We start from the raw sequence: 23,558 nt of genomic DNA on the forward strand, positions 1-23,558 counted from the left end.
CGCTGTCGTACTCTCGAAAACCTTGGTCCAACCAAACAAAACAGCATAGGCTTTCTGCTACCGACGGACGACTCTGCTCGCCTCACTTGTGCGTTGTGTGCTGTGTACTCGAATCCCAGCCATCCGTCCCGTTCCGTTACGTCCCGTCGTCCAAGTCTCAAGGTTTTCGAAAGTACACAAAATATCCATATCTCCGACCGATGCGAACGATGCGCGATGATGGGAAGGTGGTTCCTCCTCTCACCACCCCAAACACACATACGCACACACAAACACGTGTGTGGTTTCACCTCCTCCTCCTCCTCCTCCATGCTCGCCGCCGTTGGTCGTCGTTGTTTTGGATGGTGTAGGTACTGGTGACAGTCAGCCAGCTAGCGAGCGGAGCGCGAAGGTGGCATTACGAGGTTAGAGAGATTGTCTCTTGAACACACCACCAGCCACAGAGGCCAGCTGACTGCTGAGGGGACGACCGAGACGGTTGCATTATAGGCATTCATATTTTTGTTTGTTTGTTGGTTTTCGAAATCGAAAGTGAAATGAGCATCGCACAATGTGAATCAGTTCCCCCGCTCCCTGCCTAGCTGCTAGAGTTTGCTACTACTAGCGCGCCTCTTGTTGCCTCATAGCAGCCGTTAGTCGTCGTATAGTCACTGTGACTTAACTCTCACTCTCACTCGGGTTGTTGCTGTGTGGTGGGCTTCTTCGGATTGTCACCTCCAAAATTCCATCCGAGACGATGTGTTTCGTTTGTTTTTATCGTGTTTTGAATAGCAGGGGCGTGTGTCGAGCCATTGTTTGAGTTGTCCGCAATGTTGAGGGTTCTTTGGTCAATCAATTGATTATTGAAGAAAAACGTCGGAGTTATGTTGAAATCGCAAAAAAAAAAAATTCATTGCTTATTCGCAAGATTTTATCACATTTTTCGTAATGAATACTAATTTGAAGATAATATGGACAAATCTTCCTTAAATTGACTGCGAAATATTTCAGATCCGTTACATTTAAACAGGCATCTATGGACCAATAAAATAATTCCGTAATCTGTGTTCCAGTGGCCATCTCGGATCCACATCGCCATATTTGCTTTTGCGAATCATAAATGCAGACTGCCGGTAAACAACATGAGCTTGAACCGTACATTTTGTAGTTCCTACTTCGTGATTGACAAGATTCAGTGAAATTGCACATCGATCCAAATTAATGGGACTTCGCTGACCATTATCTTTGTACATATCCCGGAGGTTCATTACGTCCTTACGGCCATCGGAGAAGGGAAGGATTGTTAGGTCGACTTTCGTTGTTACTAGAGACCGAATATACATCTGCATTTCCACGGCTGTCACGGATAGGAGGTTTAGGTTTGTGGGAAGGGTTAATTTGATTTAGATTCACTTTAGCATTGTGCGTTGAATTTAGCATTGTAAACGGACCTACAACGTTCGAAAAATTTATGAAAATTTCTGTCAGATATAGCGCACATAAATATAACGCTAGATTTGGCATAAATTTACGCAATATTTCGTGAAATTTTAAGCGCAATATCGCATAAATTAGCAATATTGTATGCAAGCTTGCAAACGATTTCGCTGTTTATGCCAAGTATAGCTCAAAATTAAACGAAGGGAGATTTTACGCGATAGATTTTTTTTTTCTGTGTAGAACAGAAGCCAAGATCTTGTGCTCAGTATGCAAAACTGGTTGCAATTAGGCCACCGAGCCCCTCAAATCACTGCAAACCACTAAAACCGCTACGAACACCTTTCATAAAGACAACCAACCAACCTACCAACCTTGATCGTGTGGTGATATCATCCTTTCAAATTTTGTGACGTCTGTTATATATGCTAAAAGTGAAAATGGCAGTATGATGTATACACTCAATTCTGTTTTCATGCGTTTTTTTTTCTAACCTCAGCAAACCTCAGCATTTAATTGCACCATATTTTTTGTGATTTTTTTAAACACGGTGTATTGAAATTTGGCTGCAATTTGAGATCACACGACCAAAAATTTAAGCGGAAAAAAGATCACCTAAAATAGAATCGAGTGCATTTTGATTTTAAAAGTTTGAAAAATTCAAATAAATTCACATTGATTTTTTCTTATCAAAAATAAACGAAAAATAATCATACCTCAAAAACTCTGAACTGCAAAACTGCTGTTTTGATTTGCCAGCGATTACATTTCTAGAAGGGACTGATATGCGCTGACTGAGCATCATGGGACAAACTGACTTGATGCATTTTTCATCTTTTTCAAGAACAATGTCTATTTTTACCACACCATTTCTAAATATTTGCATCTGATACCGTGGAGGCACCATATTCAAAGCGGTTCCTAAATCGACGGACTCAATAATGTTCGACTATTTTCAGTCATAATTTTTGAAAAGTTTCTTCTGAAAATATTAGTTCCAGTGCTTTAAGGCTGATGGTATAACAAAGTTTTTAAAATGATCTTGTCAAAATCGAGATGCGATAAAAAATAGACCAGTGCGTCATCATTAGGAACGCGTGGTGCTGGCACGGTAGTGCACTAATCTTAAAATATAGAACTAATATGGGTCATTCCAGCTTAAGTGGGTATAGAATTTAAAAAAGTTGTGGTCGATGTCACCGATTTGAGCCAAACTTGGCCAAAACGCTTATTTTGGCATTCTGAACAATAGCCTTTTTGAAATTTTACTCTTAAATGCCTAGATCCTTCTGGTCTTCAACCCTGGATTTTCGAGATTTAAAAAATATCAACTTTCAGAAGAGATTACCCCACAACAAAATAAGCTATTCGTGATCTTAGAACGTCAATTTGAAGGTTTTTTAATTTATATTTATATAGGTGTACCCACATTTTGTTTTTGTTATAGTAACTACAGTAAACAGGCTAGTTACCGGCAGGTATCCAATTTGTAAAAAATTGCCTATTTTCGCCATGGGCGGGATTTTTTAATTCTTAATATTTTGGGCTCAAATTTTCATTTTTCGTTTGTTCAGAATGCCAAAATAAGCTTATTGGCTCAGTTTGGCTCAAATCGGTGACATCGACCACAGGTGGTGTACCCACTTGACCCATATGCGATTAAATTCTGTGCAGGTCCTCAAAAATGAAATTGCAATTATTTAAAAAATTAAAAGTCGAAGACTGAATAAGCGTGTTTCTTTGTACTTTTAAAAGCTTGTCATTTAAATATCGCTAAGCTTTTGGCTGGATCAAATCATCAAAATCGGATGTTCAAGAGATGATTAAACAAGTGCGAGATTTAAATACAAACTAAAGCTAAATCCTAGTTGTTGCGAAACCGTTTGTTAAGCATTACATTGTTAACTGGTTACTTATTGCACATTACGAATAACTCGTGTGTATTCCGGTGCTCCGAGTAAGACATATCTGAGGGGTCACTTTTGACATAAAACTGAGTCATCTTTTCCATAAAATACTAGAAATACTAGAAATTCATCTACTATTTGTCGAGCTACATATTATCTGCTTTTGATATTCTTAAGCATAGGATCGGAAAAGTCCGTTCTACCAATTTTCATTTTCAGGTGCACAGATTTCAGTATCCAGAATCCGTCCAGATCTGAAACTTTAACTCAATATTTGCGTCTCTGCAGCTAACAGTGAGTAGAATTTTCAGCTTCGTACTTCAAGGAGAGCGTATCACCAATGTTTTCCGTTAGCCATGTCCTTAACGCTGCGTTTCTCAATTTATGGGTTGTGGTAGGTCGCGGAATGACCTTAGATAGGTCCATTAAGTTGTCCAGATTGATCAATTTAATTGTTATGTAAATTAATCTGAATTTAGAATTATGTTAGGATATTCCTAATCGAGCTAAAATAAGGACCTATTCCAAAATAAATAAAAAGTTACTAAAAACTAAAACAAATTTTCAGCAAAATTAAATCTAACTTCTTAAAGAAATCCTTGGTGAACTGCTTTTGGAGTAGCGTGAAGGGGGGTTATTTCACGCACTTAACGCGGGAAATTTACACTTCAAGCTTATTGCTTATCGCATATTAGCTAATTGCGTGCTCTCAACTTAGTGTTCTAAGATGCACTTCCACAGTTATTAATTGAGAGCCTTCGATGCTTGTACCATTTTTGCATTAGTATAATTGTGTGGCAAATATAAGGGGCTGTTCATAAACTACGTAGACTCTTTGTGTGGGGGGGGGAGGGTTGAAAAATGTCTACGATCCATACAAATTTAAAAAAAATGTATGGGCGATTGTCTACGCGGGGAGGGGAGGGGGTCCAAAACCTCTAAAAGCCGGTTTACGTAGTTTATGATCAGCCCCTAATCATACTCTATGCCCAAGGAAGTCGAGAAATTTTCCAACCCGAAAAATTCCTAAACCGGACCGGGATTTGAACCAAGCCACCTCCAGCATGATTTTGCTTTGTAGCTGCGCCTTTACCGACTGAACTAAGGGAGGTCCCATCACTTCAAGGATAATGTTTTCATTAAAAGGATGTGGAAATTAGAGACAGGAATAGGGAGCATGAATAAGGAACCGCGAATGAGGATAGCCACAGCTTACGGGATTTTCACTAATAGGGGCTGTGGTGGATTATGTCATTAGTTTCAGTATATAAAGCAGAACTGTCTTGGACAAAGTTGTTGAACTGGGTTAGACCAACAAGCTTGTGGCATTGGATATAAGTTTAATTGGGAACTACGCCGCTAGAGGCGCTTCACTTTCATATTACTTATGACGGGTGTTATGGTGTGATCATGGCCGTATAGAAACTTGCCGTTTTGAGCAAAGTTGTTCAGGTGATCAAGTCCTTTTGGATGCTGGTCATATTAGTTCAGAACTCTCTCACTACGCGGCGCTAGTGTGCATGCGAATTTCCTATATGAGCTATATCTCGAAATCCCGGCTATATAGAAGGTTACTGTCTTGAGCTAAGTTGTTCAGATGGCTATGGTCTTTCGTCTGCTGGTCATATTAGCTCAGAACTCTCTCACTAGGTGGCGCTAGCGTGCATACAAACTTCCTGAATATGCTATGTCTTGAAGCTTACCCCGTATAGTATGTTGATGTGCAATGTGAGTATTTTCGGAACAGGGGTGACGTGTAGAGGCCAAAAATCTAAACTGGAATCTAAGATGGCGACCATCGGTTTTAGGGTTGAAACAGCGAAACGATTTCGGTTGTTATTGATAAACTACTCGTTGTTTATTCGTTGTATTACCCTTCTGCACTGCATTGTATAATTTGTCTACGTTCCTTAGACTAAGTTTTCTGGTGGTTTTGGCGTTTTTTAAGCAATACTAGAATTTTCAGGCCATTCTGGATGAAAATTTCAATAGGTCCTATCTGCTTTGGTCGATTCTCTTCATCGACTTTCTCTTTTGATAACCACTGATACGCAAACAGATTTCGCCCTTTTTTACCACATTGTTTATTAAAAAAGGTTCTTATCTAGCGTCCAAAACGTCAAATACAGCTGAGTTATTAACGAAAGAGAAAGTCAATGAAGAGAATCGATCAATGCAGATAGGACCTTTTGAAATGTTTATCTAGAATTGTCAAGTAATTTTGGTGATTCTGGGCCATTTTGGCGTTTGTTATGGCGTTTTAGTCGCATTAGGCCATTTTAGGAATTATGTATTAGTTTTTTTTCGTAATTTAATAAAATACATAATAGATCTGAGGATTTAGTAGTTAATGTCATCTTGTGTTCTCCCAAGTTGTTAGCTGCCTATCGGTGTACCCCCATGTTTCTTTTTCATCAGAATGTCGCTTAATTCGAGATCAAGGGCACATTGCTCTCCAAACCTTGTGTTTTCAATCCCTACCCTGCCATCGACTTGCTACAATTTGTTACCCCTAGCCTCGAGATAGCCGCGAGTAATCGGCCCCCGCTTTACTAACGTTAGTTTTAATTAATTTTGTAATCCAAACAATGAATATCGGCTCCGCAAAGCTGCAGCAAATGAGCCTGGCAAAATAAACTCATTATTTAAAAAAAAATGCAATGTTTGAAAAAACAGCCATTTATTGGTGAATTTAAAATCTATTGGTGCCATTTGAAACGACATACTTTAAAGATTTATTTGGTATCAATAGATTTAAAATCTATCGATAAATTGCTGAGAAATGATTTTTCAAACATTGCCAATTTTCCGTTACACATTTGCCTCCGGTAAGCATCGTGTTCGGAGTGTTAAGAAGCTACTTAAGGTGCTTTTTATGACCTAATAATAATCCAACTGATATATTTTACACCACATAATAAATAGCAGCAAGTTGTTCCATTATCCAAACCATGTTTGATTATTTGATTAAAATTTTTAAATCAATTCTGCCATATATGCCATATGTAGCCTTCTTGAAAATTTTAAAATCACCACCTCATTGCAGTTTACTGCAAAACAAGGCAATGCTATTATGATGCTTTGCTACGGGTGTCGAGTTCTTCCTGAATCCATCCCCTGCTTCCTATCTCTTTCTCCCTCAACTCGAACCGTTTATCTCCGTAAAACCCGATCACCAATCAGTCGGATTTCCAACTTTTGCAAATTTTTGGAGGGAGTAATTGGATATGAAGAGCTCCGGAAACGATGACGCCATCCGAGGTAAACACAGTTCCCGGATTCCCTTGCTGCTGCTGCTGCTGCTGCATTACGCCCGTCACTTCGGAAATGGGTACCTTTCTCTTTGGTTCACTCTCTCTTAGTGGAAGCAAGCCCCGTACACCCCACAACACCCCACCAGCGACCAACAACGCAGAGAAGCGATTTAGTACCTTACCTATAGTAACATCAATAACAACAAAACCTGCAAACGGCACCACGTCCACCGCCACCCCCTTCTGTCGGTCGGTCGATCCGGGGTAACCTTCTCCATTTCTCCGCTTACATAACATCTCACTTTCAGGCCGTCACCACCGACCGCCGTCGTAGTCGTCGCGGGGATTGCGCCTTTGGGTCTTTCTCCACCGCCGCCGTACAATTTCTTTTGTGTGGTGGTCGCCTTTCTTTTTTTCTTGCTGCAGCGCCTTTCGTGTACTTTTACCTGCCCGAGCTCTCACTCACTCTCATTCACTCTCAGCAGCAGTGCAATGTTTTGGATTGCTACTGCACCACCCGCCCGCCACTGAAGTCGACGTCGTTTCTGCTGGTGTGGGGCTGACTGAATTGCTGGGCTGCCTGAGCCTCTCACCACAGAACAGAAGGGGAAGTGCAAACAAATCGGTGAATCAAAAAGTGCTCGTTTTTCTGCTCAACGAGCGATGTGATGTGGTAGCGTTCCACATAGGCTTTCTATGTGCACTCACACTATCATAGCATGCTGCCTATCTTAACTACAGGCCGAAGATGCCTTCTACCGCTAGGTGCGCTAGTGTTCGCAAATGACCAGTGGAGCCACTTTCTGATTTGAAGTTCCACTCCTGTGCTCTCACTCTCCAATTTTCTTTCTCCGTGCATGGAGGCTCGGTTGTTGGTTCGCGTTGCGTTGCGTCGAGATATTGGAGGAGTTTGCGTTGAACCGTGTACGCGTGCGCCCGAGTGTTACCGTTTGTCCGATCCGTCCCATAGCAGTGAGTCGTGTTTCGATACTTGGCCTGGCCTGGTAAAGTGTCATCTCGCGTCGCTTGGTTTGATATTGAAGATCGTCGCGAGAACAACGACGCGTGGGTGTATGCCAGTGTTCTGGATCAATGATCCCTCTGTAGGAAGATTTGAAAGTTGCAATATTCAGTGCGCGCCCCTTCTTCGCTGCTTGGTGGTGAAATCTCCAGCGAAAGAGCAGAGGATTACATAATTGTGACCAGCAAAAGCAAAAGTGAAACCTGTGCAGCAGTGTGAAGAGTGTGTGTGTGTGTGTGTCTTCTGTGAAACTGCAATGAACGAAAAGTGTTTAGAGACAGCATCGACGACCACTCCGGTGGCCGTGATTCCACCGAGATGTCCCATAACTCCCAACACCATCCGATCTACGACGACCATCCCGACGACTGCGAGCGATCCGGTCCTGGAAACCACGACTTCCGCCCCGAGCGATCCGTCCTCGGGCGTTTGTTCCTGCAGTTGCTCAGACGGAAGTAACAATTCGGAGCTGGCCACATCAACGACCCCAACCACCACCGACGATGACCTCGAGGAGAGAAAATATATCTTCAAAATGAAACTGAATTACTATAATATCTATCTGGTTACGACCAGCTATCGAAAGGAAAGGCGATTTTCTCTTTTTTTTGCTTCTTTTACATAACCATGTGCTTGGCGGCGGCGGCGGCGGCGGCGGTGGCAGTGGCGGTCGCCGTTGCTCCATGCCGATCGCGCGCGCGCTTTCTGTTGTGTCTGCGCCTCCGCGTTGCGCCTCGTGGCCCCTCAACCCGCACCCAACCCGCCGTCCAACTTCCACTTTCCCCTTTCCAACCCATCAAACTTCCATTGTTACTTAAGAGCCTGGGAGAAAACCAAAGACCCATGTGTCTCGGTGTGTATGTGTCTGCATGGCTTTGTCTTTGGAGCTCAAGCCCACACATAACAGAAATGCGCGCTATCGATAATTATGAATGATGCTACAGATTCTACCCTAAACGAAAAACCTTTCACCATTTATCTTATGGTCGTTTTCCATTTCTTTCTCCTATACTTGCAGGTCAAAGTCGTAAAATTCAGCTACATGTGGACTATCAACAATTTCAGCTTCTGTCGGGAAGAGATGGGCGAAGTGCTGAAATCCTCCACCTTCTCCGCCGGTGCTAACGACAAACTCAAATGGTAAGTGTCAGTAGCAGTGATGTTCCAAACGACAAGAGTTCCATTACGATTAGTGACAGTCGATTATTGTGACGGTTATGTACGTGATTTATTGAACCGAGTTCAGCTCTGGAGGCCTCCGATAGCTTAGACAGTAAAGGCGTGGTATTACCAAGCCGGAGGCGATGGGTTCGAGTTCCAGCCCGATCAATCCTTCGGGTTGAAAATTTTCTCGACCCCTCTGGGCAAGGAGTAAAAAAAATGTGCATTTGTTGGCATAGGCATACTAGAAAAGCTCTCAATTAATAACTGTGGAAGTGTGCTTCTAGAACATTAATTTGAAAGCAGGTGAAAAAACGTTAAAGTGTGTTAAAGTCAGAAAGAAGACAAGAATTATGCATAATCCCTGCAATAAGTTTGCAGGGGTGTTTGCTTTGGAATGTTTAGAAAAATAGAGTGCACTCTTGATCCAGTTTGGGATACATTATTGACTGCTTTAGAGAACGTAATTTCATTTTAATGTCTTGTTTAATCAGGGCCTTAAAAATCTTTACGTCGGTCATAGCTTGTTATGATGTAAAACTGTAAGAGGCACCATAGCCTAAACAATGCGTAAAGAGCAAATCGAAGCATTGAACTTCGGGTGAAAGAGGAACTTAATGAAGGCCTAAGTGCTTTTTCGTAGCTTTTAGATTTCGGATTTGAAAGATCGTCGGTTGCAGTGGCTTGCTTACTGAGCAGAAGAACGCGGTCCCAGGTGCTTTCATTTTAAAGAGATTTATAGTCAAATCGCTTGTTTATCGTGTATTTTGCGGAAACTTGTCGTCGTCGGTGCCGGGTTTGAATGGTTACAACAACTCGAGTAAAGGTATGATGTGATATGAGGGGCTCGGTGGCCTTAGAGCGATCGTTTTTGCTTACTGAGCAGAACATTATGAGTCTAATCTCAGGCCCATCCACTTTCAAGATTCTTCAATTGCTTTATTTGTTAATGTGACTGCTTGGTAATAGCAATAACTCGATGATCAAAAAGGAGCTCGTTTGCCTAGTGGCAAACGTTTTTGCTTATTGAGCAGAAGATCGTGGGTTCAATCCCAAGTTCCTTCGCGTTAAGGCATCAATTTAGTAAATCGTTTACCAAAACGAACCCTGCTGCAATCCCAACCCTCTTCCTCGTGGAAGTGCAGAGGTGTTATCGGCTTCCATCAAAGCGAGTGTCACGTCAACACATTCCTACCCATTCCTTTCTTGACCTGTGTTCAGGCGCGGCAGGCGCTGGATGATTGCTAGCTCCAAGCATCGTCTATTGGTTCTCTGTGTAATTACAGCTGATCTGGCAATAACAGAGTAGCAACCGTGTGCGCTCAATCAAGCTCATTATCATACTCATGCTCATCACTATCTTGGACATCTTCATCAATGTTTCAAAAGGCCTAAACTGCCTTTGAAAACGATAGTTTTAGACGTAAATTTAACGCTAATAAAAGCTCACTCATGCAAACTAACAACATCTTCAAGTAGAGGAGTGTTCCCTTTACCAGCAGGCTTTGTTAATTTGCAGGATTGAATTTTTATTTGCGAGAAAGCGGTTGATGAAGCAATTGCTTACAAAAGCGGTTTCGCCCTAATCAAATGTTGGCAACGATTAGAGCATTTCCATGTCACATAGCAAAAGAACCCAGCCAACTCCAGCATGGTCTTGCTTTGTAGCTGCGCCTTTACCGACTGAGCTAAGGGAGGCCCAATTTTAGTAAATGTGAGAACCTTTCTTCAAACTGCTAGGGTAAATGAAGGCTTCAAAAATACTTACTACTTAACCTACTATCGTCAGGGGGTAAACAACATCCTTGAGAGCTCCATTTTGGCATAATACATTGTGTTTCAGAGCATCTGTTGGCCAAGTTTGAGTGCTCTAGGACTTTGTTTACTCCCTGACGATAATAGGTTAAGTTATTGCCGACGCCGACATTTCCCCTATATTTTTAAGAACGAAGAGGCAAATGAGCTTAACTTTTGATTCGTTTATAAAGAAAACATGGATCTTTCATTTGGCTCAATCTTTATTAAAATAGCTTTAGCACAAAGTTACAACAGTTTAATTTTGATTGTGAAAAAAACATGGCTGTTTATTGACATTAATATTGCTGTAAAATTCTCATTTAACTTTTGTTTTGGCACAAAAAATAAGGGATAATGCCAAATAGGGGAATTTACGTATTCTCGTCAATCTAAGCAGCTTCCGCACTTCTATTAGCATTTTCTCAGTGTCACACACACATATGACGTGTCTGTTTGTTTACATTCATCTGCTGCTAGCTATTCTATCCATTCCAATCAACAAAACTGTCCAAAACGGTTTGAAAACGTTATTAAGGCGCTCCAAACTTCTCAGGTGAGTGTGACTATTGTCGGCTGCCTCTTTTACTTCGGCAACCTTTCCGTTTAAACTGCGTGTAAACCAGCTGTTCTATTATCGGCAACTCGAAATCAGCCGTATTTTGATGTGCTTATGTTTCTTTTGCAGAAACACCTGGCATAACAGGTTTGCTCAGTCGTAAAAATGTATAAGGATGGAAGTTGAAAGACTAAGGAATCGTTTAAATACATTCAGCGAAGTGTTTTAGTGAGAAAATACATCGAAATTAACGTTTAAATTGTCGTTGCCGAAAACAGTCGATGGCTGCCGAAGCCATCATTTACCCTATTAGAAGTTTCCACCAGTTAAAACAGAAGTTGAAAAGATATTAGAGTAAGTGAAAGTTCGTTTTGAGATTTTCTTTTTTTTATCTAGTTCATTTATTTGTAAGGCTCAATCGCGTTAGCTTTACTGAGCCGATAATTCATTGTGTTTTAAGATTTTCGACGCCTGTGCAAAATAAAACTCATTGTTTTAAAATTGTTTGGAAGGTCTTTTAAAACCAGACTTTTCCCCAAAAATCACATAAATCGGTGGTGTTTTCGAAAAACTATACCAGAGTGTCGACTTCTTTAAAAAAAAAACCTGGAAAATCAGGGAATCTCAGGGAATTCTATTTTAGTCCTGGGAAATCAGGGAATTTCTTTAAAAATCGGGGAAATATTTCTTAATCCTCTCTGACAAGTAGTATTGATCTCGCTAGTCTCATATAATTTAATTATTCGGTGCAGTTTTAGGATGTGTGTTAACTCTATTGATTGCTCAAACAAAGAACACAGTCTTCTCATATGTATTGTATAAAAACTGCAGATACATTAATGTAAGAACTGTCAAAATCCTATGAATTTACACGCTACTGTTCGAGAGATTCTCCTGAATGAACTTTGATGGATTTGAGCCGTCCCTAAGTTGAAGTGGGATCCAGAGGGACGGTAAAAATCCATTTACATCTTTTTTTTCCTTGTCGGGTATTTTCATCACTGCGGCCATTTTTCTGATCTATTGTTATAGATTCCCCATTTTTTTTTTTAGCTATATCAAGAAGCCATATCACTATTATTAGTCATCGTGTGACTACGAGCATTATCCCAGCACGGAATTACACTTCCAATAAAGTGCACTGCCTCCAAATGTCAAAGCGTTCTATCAGCCCCTTGTCGAAGAACTTACGCCTTTTATTGAAAATTGCCGGACAGTGGCATAGCAAATTCTCCGAGTTTTCCTTTTCTATGCCACAAAAGCGACATTGGGGAAATGGATGTAATGTCGGCCTGAATGCCCCTAATTTGGGCCCATACATAAATTCAGCAATCGACTAAATTTTCAATAGCGACCAAACATATCCATTAGTACCGTCCCAATGACGCTTTCATCTAGATGAAATTGATAAATAGCAGATTTTTAGCGATGAGCCTAATCTTAGATCCATAGGCCAACATTATTTCAATTTCCATTTCCATAGGCCAACATCATCTTGAACTTTTCCAATCAGCTTTAAGTGATAACGGCTCGTTATAAGACCTGTATATATGCTGAGATCTTTCTTAGAATGTTCCAGGATTTTGTGGGTCACAGAAATGTTTGCATTAATGAATCGCTTCGACTGCCTGGCAATGGAAGTGTTCTTCCTGTTTTCCTCCATTTTTGAAGATTCTTACGATTTTAACTCCATTCTAAGAGACGCAGCCGATAATCCACAAAAAGGCTTTGACCCTGAACTTATGAGAAGATGAGTCTTGCTAATGCATCAGCTCTTTCATTTCCGTCAATACCGCAATGACCAGGAACCCAACATAAGTGGACTTGATTATGAAAAGCCAATTTTTGAAGTGACTGAACAAACTCCCAGACACGTTTTGATGTACATTTTGTCGACTTTAAAGCATTTAGAGCAGCTTGACTGTCGGACATGAAGCATATATTTGAACTCTTATAGCTTCTACGCAAACGTGTGATAGAACACTCTAAAACTGCTTAGATTTCAGCTTGGAACACTGTTGGTCATCTGCCCATAGGAACCGATATGGGTCAGTTACTCCTGCTCCCACTTGATTGTTCAATCTTGAACCATCTGTATAAAAAGCAATCGAAGAACCGGATCACCAAATTGCCATGAATTACGCCCACGGTCAAATACTTGAAAGAGTCGATTGAAATTGTACCGTATCTCCATCCAGTCTTCGTTGTTCCTCACTAGAGAGCTGACCCAGTTGAACAGTTTTTAGAATCCTAATTACATTGTTGGTTGTGACAAGCGGATAAGCGCGTTTCTGGCGCTGTGTTCAGTTCGGTCCAACAAAAAATAAACCTCTGAAAATGGGTTGGAGCGTCTTTGTAAGAGATGTAAGAGATAGGCTATAATGTTGGCCTATGGATCTAAGATTGGGCCCAACGCTAAAAATCTGCTATTTATCAATTGTATCTAGATGATCGTGTCATTGGGACGGTACTAATGGATATTTTTGGTTGCTATTGAAAATTTAGTCGATTGTTGAATTTATGTATGGGCCCAAATTAGGGACACTTAGGCCGACATTACATACATTTCCCCTACATGTCTGAATACTTGTAGTTCTAGTTCCTCATTGTGTGCTTAAGAGCCGGATATATTCAGACATTAAGCTATCCAATGAAAATTTAAAATTATGATAATGCTTGGATGGACGAATTTTCGTTTGCTTGAAGTAGCAAATTATGATTAAATGTTGAACTCAAGGGTCACATGGACCAAAATTTCGAATTTTGTGAAAGCACAACTCTGAATATAAAATGTTCGATTATGCTGATAGAAAGAAAGTGGAGGGCAATCCCTAGTGACCAACAAGCTTGTTTAATAATAATCCAATTAATATTGTGCCGAAGCCCTGCTTTATATAGCTAAATTAATCCAAATTAGCGGGCTTATTGGTTGCCTTCCAAGTAACAATTTTGGTGTTAGGGTTCTATAGACCATGATTTAGACTTGCAGAGTGCTTTAAAACCTCAATAAAACTTGCAATGTTACTTGAGCTGGGATGCGCAATACGTGCTTGTGTTATCCATAGCAAATGTTCAACCCCGTAACGTGGGTAGATCACCTTTTCGTGGTACGTTACGGGATGTAAGATCTACCACCGATTCCTAGTCCTGACTACTTCAAACTAGGGGAACAGGATTTTTCAGTAATCCAAGGAACACATCTTAATCCTTGTTACTTTTTATGTCTTGTTGATAGTGACTAGACTCGACTCTGTCTACCGAGGATGATCTTGAAACAAGGAAAAAAATGAGTTAGTTGTCTTCATCTATGTGATTCCTAATCTTCTATTCGTTGTTCCCTAGTTTGAAGTGGTTAAGCCTAGGGTTCTGATGCATGGTCATTATCGGTGTCATACCTTTATTTTGTTGCTAAGGAATCCAATTTTGTCTGACAAAGGGGCGCGCCTTTGGAGGGTGTTTCAACACTCCGAAGGGTATAAATAGCGGGACCTTTTAATTAGAGTCGGATCCTTGCGATAACTGCAAGAGTGGCAACTGTAAAAAAAATCGAATACTTCATCATTTCTCAATAGTGATGGAGTAATACGACATGCACTAAACTACTGCACTAATGTTCAACGGAGATGGGATAGGCATTGAAGTGTGCACGGGGAACAAATTTTATAGCAGGGGATTAAAAACAAGTGTTTCATATGCGGAAATATCCCTAACGGAAAGTCCAGAAACAGTCGGAAAAATAACTAATAAGGGTGAGGAAATTGACATGTCATGGAGAGGAAATGAAGTGAATTGGGTAAATAAGGGGATCATGAACTTGTTCTTTCATTCACACTCAACTAACACCTTGGTTACTGCTTTAACTAATTACCTAGCTCATAACATGTCTTAAACCTGTAAATTTAGAAAATTGCGTATGATTTTCTATACCTGGAATTTTTCTGGAAAACGACTGGAAAATCATGGAATATCAGGGAATTTAGTTTTCTTCGTTAAGTCGACACCCTATATAGGCCAGGGTGTGTTTTAGGATGATACATTATAACATTTGTTCGAACTTTGAGGGCGTACAACAAGCAACATTAAATAGTGATGGTCAGGGCGTTTTTCTTGAAGATGATTTTAGGAGTATCATACTTTTGATATGTCATCAGGAAGCATTACATTGCCTATAGTAGGGCAAAAGTTCGAGTCAGCGGGGTTCGAGTAGTTTCCGAGTCCTATCGTTCTTAAATGTCTAAAACGCATTTATTTACTCTGAGAAATCATAAATGGAGCAGCAGAATATGACCAAATCCTTGTCGAAATTGCAATATAGCATTTATTATGGACAAACACTATTAAGTTTGTAAAATTTTGCCCGATTGCTGGAAAGAAATTTTTGCAAAACACTCTTCCGCTGAACACTCTTCCGAAAAATCGTTCTAGCTACGAATAGACTGAGCACTTATCAAAGTTTTGTAAGGGAATTAGTTTGATTCCAAATGCTTGGAGTTTTGAAAAATTATATTTTTTCCAACTAAGGTTGAACTTTTGCCCCACCTTAAAATTTAGTTTCATTTCAGGTTTATTTTAAGGCTTGAAGCCGCGTTTTTGTTTTTTAAATGGAAATAAGACGCCATTTGTTCGTATTTTTTAAAGTCTTTTAAATGGTTTAAAGATTATTATAAACACAACAGGTAATTTGTCCGTTAACAAGTTTTTTTTTTGTCTTGATTAGATTTCAACCGACGTTTACAAGGTTATTTTGGGGATCTTCAGACTAGGCCCTAGCCCCTCACTTCGGCCTATCAAACAAATAACTAATTTATTCAGCAATAATACACAAAAGTAATGAAAAAGTAATACCACATCTGCTGTGAAATTGTAATCCGTAAAAGAATGGCCTAGTTTTGGGACAAATTTAGTACGTTTATTGCACTTAAAAAAAAAAAAAGATTAGTGAAATATTCATATTTTTCGATTACTATGCGCCATGATTTTGCCGTTTTATTGCACTAACGAAAATCTAAACAGCGCTGATCATCAAAAAACCTAATAATTTCATGAATTGAAAGGACTTACCTTTTCACTACAATTGCTAATTTAGAAGATTGAACGCTATTTGCGCTTTACAACTATGGGCCGAACTTTAGAGACGTGCTTTTAATTATGGCCCACGAAATTTATATTATGACTTTATATTGATATTGGTGAAACCAATACGTCAGTTTCGAAAAACATAGCGGAAAGTTTCTTAACCGTTTCACTCCACCGAAAGTCCGCGTCGAAACGGTACGTTAGTTCGCGTCTACGAAAGCTTCTGTAACTCTTTAGTCCGGGGGGAAATCCCATAAGCAAACGTCACTGGAGGCGTGAATCATGGCGACTTTTTTCTTATTCGGTCGCTCTACCAATCCCGCGTAGCCAACTGTCAATCTTTGCGTTAAAATTCCATGTCCATAAGCTATCTAGTTTTCTTAACGGGTGTATACCAGTACACGAAAAAACACAACTACCCAACAGTTGAGTTATTTTATATTAGTTTTTAGAAATGCCTCTCGTATAAAAAAAAAATACAAAACAGCCAGTGAGTACATAACATTAATAGCTAACACGAATGTTTGAATTGACTGAAATTTAAATATTTGCTACAAGCTACGAATTGATAAAATGCAGTGTAGGTAGGAAGCAGTGTTGGGAAAATATCAAAAAATCAAATCTCACCAACGCCCAAGATCACGTTTGATTTTCGTAGACAAAAATCAACAAGCAAACAACTGCGGTTGATTTTGCAAGCTGTGATATCGCAGCTCGAAATATCAAGCTAACAAAACTCAGAATCTGTGATTCTCGGTAGGAAAAGTGTAAAATCGGTAGTTTTGAACCTTTCGTATGTGAATCGATAGGCATCCCGAAAATCGGTAGGTATGGCCACTCTGCTTTGGACTATTACTTCTAGAGCAACATGTGGTAATGTTCTATGTGCCGAATGTAAACAATGGCTTTAAACGTCGATTGCTCATGAATAACAACACGTCCACGCAAACTTTTTTTTAATAATTACTTTATTTGTACAGGTTCAATTGAATAAACTTTACAGAGCCGAGTTATCCTTTCCGTTATACATTATTACTGCCTTATATTTAAAGTTAAAGGAACTAGTTAATGGAGATTTACAATTGTTTGGATGGGAAAAGGGAAGAAGGAGGTTTGAAATGTGGTTTACGATACAAATATTTAATTAATCCTAAAACATGAAATTATTTCTATTCATCTTGAGAACAAACATTGAAAAAAAAACCACACGTACAAATTACAAACTAAACACAAGGTTAATCAAACTTACAATCTAAGATTAATATTCTTAAAGTAAACATATATGAGTTTCATAAACTCCAGATCGTGGAACCCCACACCCCACACGGAACAAGTGAGCGTTTAGACAATAGTGATTGAACATGAGACGAGACATCACGCGTATGAAATCTCGACCGAAGTTCAACCCTTTGAACCATGCTTCCACGCAAACTAACTACAAAATTTGATAGAGAAAATTTACTCTACCAGATGCTGTTGTTGGTTTTCCTGAATGAGTCTTAATCCGCGAGAAATCGACGTTTAAAGCCATTGTTTACATTTGAAACTTAGGCCCTTTTCACATGTTGCTCTAGACGTGAATTGACAGTTCGTTATATGTGTGGTTGTGAGATGATTTATTTGACTTACCTTTTTATTCTAAAAGCATTGTGATTTATGTTATCTGGATCAATCGAAAAGAAAACACTATCTCTTTCATCCTCATTAGTTGAAGTGAAAAAGAAGCGTGATTTCACATGGTGGATCTTTGTAGATCGAGGGTCATCTTCGATAGGCCGAAGTTGCATCCACTTATAGGCCCAATTTGAGTACAGTAGACCGACATTTCGTCCACGGTCCTTGGAGAGTTTGCATTTGCAGATGATCGCCGATTTGCTCACGTACCTTCGATGTGTGGAAACAGTTCTATCGATTGTTTCACACTCAAGTCGTCATGTGACGCAAGCATCTGCTGCATATTTGCTGTTTTGTTTTGATTCTGTGTTCGAACAATTCACACAATGTTCCATTTTGCTTTACTCCGTTCCGTTCCGGCGTGCAGATTAGCGGGGTTCAAGTTTAAAACTACAAAGGATAGCCCTATGGGGTTGTACGCAATGGTGACGTAGGACTAAGTGGTCTTATATAATAAATCTTATTTGTTAACTGCAGTAGGAGCTTGTGTTTTATGTAGAAGTAGGAATTTGAGCGGGGTTCTCTCTGTTGATACTCTTTAGCATGACGCGCTTGACATAGATGGCCAACAGCGACTCACGAAGAGCTACTGATTCCGATCAATAGCGGTGCGGCTTCTTCCTCCTTCTATGGATGCTCATGTGGACTGCAGCATGCTGCTTGCAGATAGCCTTTCGTTGTGTACTGGAGAACAGCACCACTCACTACGCGGTGATTGAATAAAAACCGTTTGGTGAGACCGAATGGAATCCAGCTTTGAAATCTGTATTAGGGAAATCGCTTTTCGCAAGCAATAGCTAATAATTTTAATTATCATAGCAACAATTGCACTTTTGTGCAATTTTCAGATGCGTAGAAATATTTCCGATCCATTGGTGATAAAATTATTGAAATTGGTCCAGGGGAAGCTGAGTTATTAACGTTCAAAATCTTTCATAATTTTGTTACATGTTCCATTTTCGGTTTTCACAAAGTGTACTACCACATAGAAATCACAGACGTAGTCCTACGTCAAAAGAGTTCAAGTTAAAAACGATAAGATTACTGGGGGTCTACGGTAATGCCTTCAAACCGTCATCGAATTATATTTTCAAATCTGCAGCGCTTCGCGTGTTATCTGACATAATTTGGAGATTAGAATGTATTCACAAAAATGCAAAATTTCATTTTCTTATAAACCATATACAGTGTATCTCAAAATTGATCGTACAGCAGTACTTAAATTTTAGAAAAAATGGCTCAACAAGCACAAGTTAAAAATATATGTCTCTGAATTTTTGGCAGCTGTCTCAACATACATTTATCAATTATTGGCTCAGTATTGGGCATATTTGGTTGAGTTTACAAAAAGTTAGAGCCTTTTTCTTGAAAAACCTTATTTTCTTGAAATAAAATGATCGTAACTTCTTGAAATTTTACTAATTTCTAGTTATAATAAAGATCATTAATATGCCACTAATTTAACTAAAATTCGTCCACTAGGTAAAAAATTAAAAATTGAGCGTTTTACTAAAACAAATCCAACTTCATACAAGCTCTTCCAATAAAGACCAAAAGTATATCAATAAATCAATACACATCTGTTCAACCATGTTTCAAAAAATTGTCCTCTCGTACACACTACGATCAATTTTAAGATACACTGGGAATCTCCCAGACTTACATCCCATACTCAAGATCATTCCCTCAGTCTAACACCGTTTTCCATTTTCCCTTCACTCCGTAGGTGTTTGCGCGTGAATCCAAAGGGCCTGGACGAGGAAAGTAAAGACTACCTCTCGCTCTACCTGCTACTGGTGTCCTGCAACAAATCCGAGGTCCGGGCAAAGTTCAAATTCTCGATCCTGAACGCTAAACGGGAGGAAACGAAAGCGATGGAATCCCAGCGGGCGTACCGGTTCGTGCAGGGCAAGGATTGGGGCTTCAAAAAATTCATCCGGCGGGACTTTCTGCTGGACGAAGCCAACGGTCTCCTGCCCGAAGACAAGCTCACGATATTCTGCGAGGTGAGTGTTCGAATGTGTGACGTGTTCGTTTCCTTTTTTCTCAACGTTTGACTTTTGTTTTGCAGGTCAGTGTGGTCGCGGACAGCGTCAACATTTCCGGTCAGAGTAACATCATACAATTCAAAGTGCCAGAATGTAAACTATCAGAGGACCTGGGCGTCCTGTTCGACAATGAAAAGTTCAGCGACGTCACGCTAGCGGTCGGTGGACGAGAATTTCAAGCACACAAAGCAATCCTAGCTGGTAAGGGCTATTGACGTGCCTGTGGCGTTCCGGAATCGACGAACTTATGAGTTTATTTTCTTACAGCCCGTAGTCCCGTGTTTGCGGCAATGTTCGAGCACGAGATGGAGGAACGCAAACAGAACCGCGTGGCAATCACCGACGTCGACCACGAAGTATTAAAAGAGATGCTCCGGTTTATCTACACCGGTAAGGCTCCCAACCTGGACAAGATGGCGGACGATCTGCTGGCCGCGGCGGACAAGTACGCCCTCGAGAAGCTAAAAGTGATGTGTGAAGAAGCGCTCTGTGTTAACCTGTCGGTGGAAACGGCCGCCGAAACGCTGATCCTAGCCGATCTGCACAGCGCCGACCAGCTGAAGGCGCAAACGATAGACTTCATCAACACGTAAGTTGCTTTATGGAGTTTTCGGTTGAATTTATGCCCATTGGGATCGCAAGATGTCATAGAAGTTCCGAACCAGTTTCCATTCTAAGGAATTAGTGTTAGGATTGGCTTGAGATTGAGTCCTTCTAAGTTAGTCCCTATAGACAAGCTGTTGTGACCCTTTCTAGAGACTTATTTGGATATCGTTTTCAAACCAAATTAAAGTACTCCCAATTTGGCTAGAAGACTTCCAGGACTGGTTCGAAGAACTTTCAGGGTTAATTTTCGAGGATGTAAAATGATCTTCCTGAATACGTTAGGGTAAATTGCTGGGGAGCTTACAGGACCAATTAGGCAAACTTAATAGTTTAGTGTACTGTATTTGTTAGAAGAATGTTGTGGAAAAGTTCGAGGACCTTCCAGGGCAAATTTAAAATTTGTATAACTTCCTCAGTCAACTCAGGCAAACCACTAGGGTATGTTAGTATAATTTTTCAGGATATGTTCGGATAACATTCAGCGCAAATTCGTGGAGCTACAAAGGTTTCTTAATTGAACACACTTCATAAGCTCGGGAAACTTACAGGAAGAGTTCGTCCAACTACCATATCGGGAATCTACCAAAGCAAGTTTGAGGATCTTTCTGGACAAATTCGACAAACGTCCTACGTTAGACAAAATCACTGGATTCGTTCCGGGAACTTAGGGGGCAATTTCGAAGAACTACTAAGCCTTTCTCGGAGATCTTGCTGGATAAGTTCGAGGACCTTCCTACCTAGGAAATTGCGGCGGATAACCGAGGTATGTTAAAATAAAAACCTACAAGAAATTCAGGCGAATTTGGAATATTTTCTGAGTCAACTCATCACACTACCCAGGTATTTTGAACAATGTAGGTTTCTAAGTAGAGCATAAGTTGAGATAACTTCCAGGAAAAAAATATCAAACTACTTAGACATTGGACCATTCTGGACAAATTTATCAATCTTCCAGGGGGAACGGATGGAACTGCCAAGACATGTTTGGGGAACTTCTAGTGGGCTAGTGTATGTTGGGAGATCTTTCAAGGCATGTTCCCAAAACGTCCTGGTGAATTTCGGTGAGCTCCAGAGTAAATTCAAGACACCTGCTATGGATTTTTCTGAGATATCTAAAAAAATTGAGAATCTACCAAACAGTTGCTTCGCCCTAGCCTCAATCTACTAGTTCAACAAATCTGAAAACGTAATCAAATAGAAAGATATTGTTTAAAATTGATACAAATGTGTGAAACTAGAAGATACAATGCATTTTTGGGACCTGAATATACGGTCGCCGGCTAGATATATTCGATCCAAGTTCAAAGTCCAATCAGGTGAAAAGTGAGGTTACGCAACGCCACTGCTATTACCAAAACTTGTTTGAGGTACTTCCAGAGTATTGTTCGGGAAACTTCCGAGTTAAATCAAAGGAACTTTCGATGCTTATGTGAGCAACATCCTGGGTTTCACGTCAATTTTGGAGAACTCTGACAGCAGGAGGTTAAGAGGAACCTCATGACAAGTTCGGGCAATTTCCTTGGGCTACATTGGGGCATTTTGGTAGACATTTTAGGGAAAAATCGGCCATAAGGGGGGGGGGGGGTATTTTCAGGGTATATTTAGGAAAGCTGCAGGACAAGTTCGAGAACTTTGTAGAGCATATTTCGAGATCTTCCAGAGGCGGTGGAATACGAAAACTTATTGGAAGAACCTTTACATCACGTACCAGGAACTTTCATGGAAACTGTGGGAAACTTCGGCAATGAGTTCGAGGAACTTCCATTCTAAAACAGGGATCAACCAAGGCACCCCTTTGGCAAATTTGGGCAATTTCCAGGGCACATATCCGGCAATTTGAAGAATCTGTGTACATTCTGGGTGTGCTAGGTAAATAACTCAAGGTATATTTGGGGAACTTCTTGGACACTACTCGAAACATTTCCAGGGCAAGTTCACGGAACTGTCAAGGCACGTTCGGAAACTGCCAGGGTATGGCTTGTTTGGGGAATTTTCTGCATAAATTGAAAGAACTCCCATCGCCAAATTCTAGAATCTACTAAGGCTTGTTCACAGAGCTAACTGGATAAGTACGGGGAGCTTTCAGGGAAATTTTTATTGAACTACAAAAGGGTTGTTTTGGAGAACATCCTGGATAATTTATGAGATCTTCCAAGGCTAATCTGGGGCGGGGCACATTGCACATGTTTTGGAACTTCTACTGTATGGTAGGAAAATAATAAGGGGAAATTTTGAGATCTCCTGAGGCATGCTCAGAGAACTTCTAGGCCAATATCGCGGAACTTCTAGGGTTAACTCGAGAAAGGCTTTTTTTCGGAAATCTTCATCTTCTTCGGACATTTTCCGCGCATTTGCTCTGTCCGTTTGGGCCCGTTTGGGAAACTCTGGAAACTTCCCAGGCCTATTTGGGGAGCTTCCAGGAGTATTCTAGGAGAACTTTCGAAGACCTGCCGAGGTATGTTCCACAAGGTTATTTTTTAGTACTTCAGGGTTTATTCAAGGGGAATGACTAAGACTCATTCGAACTCCCAGGGCAGATTGAGGAAATTTTCAAAACGTGTTTTGGGGGAGCTTTTAGGTAAACATCTGGAATATAATAATGCATGTTTGGAGAATCCCAACAAACAAACTGTGACTTGTGTTGCTGTTACAAGCTCGAGGAATTTCTTGGACATTTTCGGGACAATTACTAGTCCTCATTTGGGGATCTTCTAGGAGAAAAATTGAAAATTTACCAACATATTTAGGAGGCTTCCAGCACTTTTCTGGATCACTTCCAGCGAAAATTCAAGGAAGTTCCAACTCATGTCTGAGGAACTTTCTGGATATGTTTGGAGGAATTATGGTAAATTCAGAACTCTTTACCTAGTTTTTTAGTTTGGTGAAATTACAGATCAATGTCGAGGAGCTATTACTAGTCCTTATATGGGGATCTTCTAGGAGAACTTCCTGGATAATAAATTGAATATTTACCTAGATATTTCGGAGGCTTCCAGCACTTTTCTGGATCACTTCCAGGGAAATTCGTGGAAGTTCATTGTC

The 23,558-nt window shown here is 40.3% G+C and overlaps 1 protein-coding gene and 1 pseudogene across 3 annotated transcripts in view; both read left to right on the plus strand.

Moving 5' to 3' along the window:
* Positions 1-23,558, plus strand: part of rdx (BTB/POZ and MATH domain-containing protein rdx) — a 266,696-nt gene that overhangs the window by 239,264 nt on the left and 3,874 nt on the right. For all 3 annotated transcript variants that reach the window (XM_065216377.1, XM_065216375.1, XM_065216376.1), the window contains exons 3-6: positions 8,617-8,738; positions 19,589-19,868; positions 19,934-20,111; positions 20,178-20,499. In XM_065216377.1, coding sequence (XP_065072449.1) covers positions 8,617-8,738; positions 19,589-19,868; positions 19,934-20,111; positions 20,178-20,499 — 902 coding nt within the window. The remainder of the gene's footprint in view (positions 1-8,616; positions 8,739-19,588; positions 19,869-19,933; positions 20,112-20,177; positions 20,500-23,558) is intronic.
* LOC135717570 (uncharacterized) lies at positions 7,411-8,534 on the plus strand (annotated as a pseudogene).

Source organism: Ochlerotatus camptorhynchus, unplaced genomic scaffold, assembly GCF_037179485.1.
Source record: "Ochlerotatus camptorhynchus isolate MF236.1 unplaced genomic scaffold, CSIRO-AGI_Acam_v1.1 ptg000062l, whole genome shotgun sequence".
NCBI lineage: Eukaryota > Metazoa > Arthropoda > Insecta > Diptera > Culicidae > Ochlerotatus > Ochlerotatus camptorhynchus.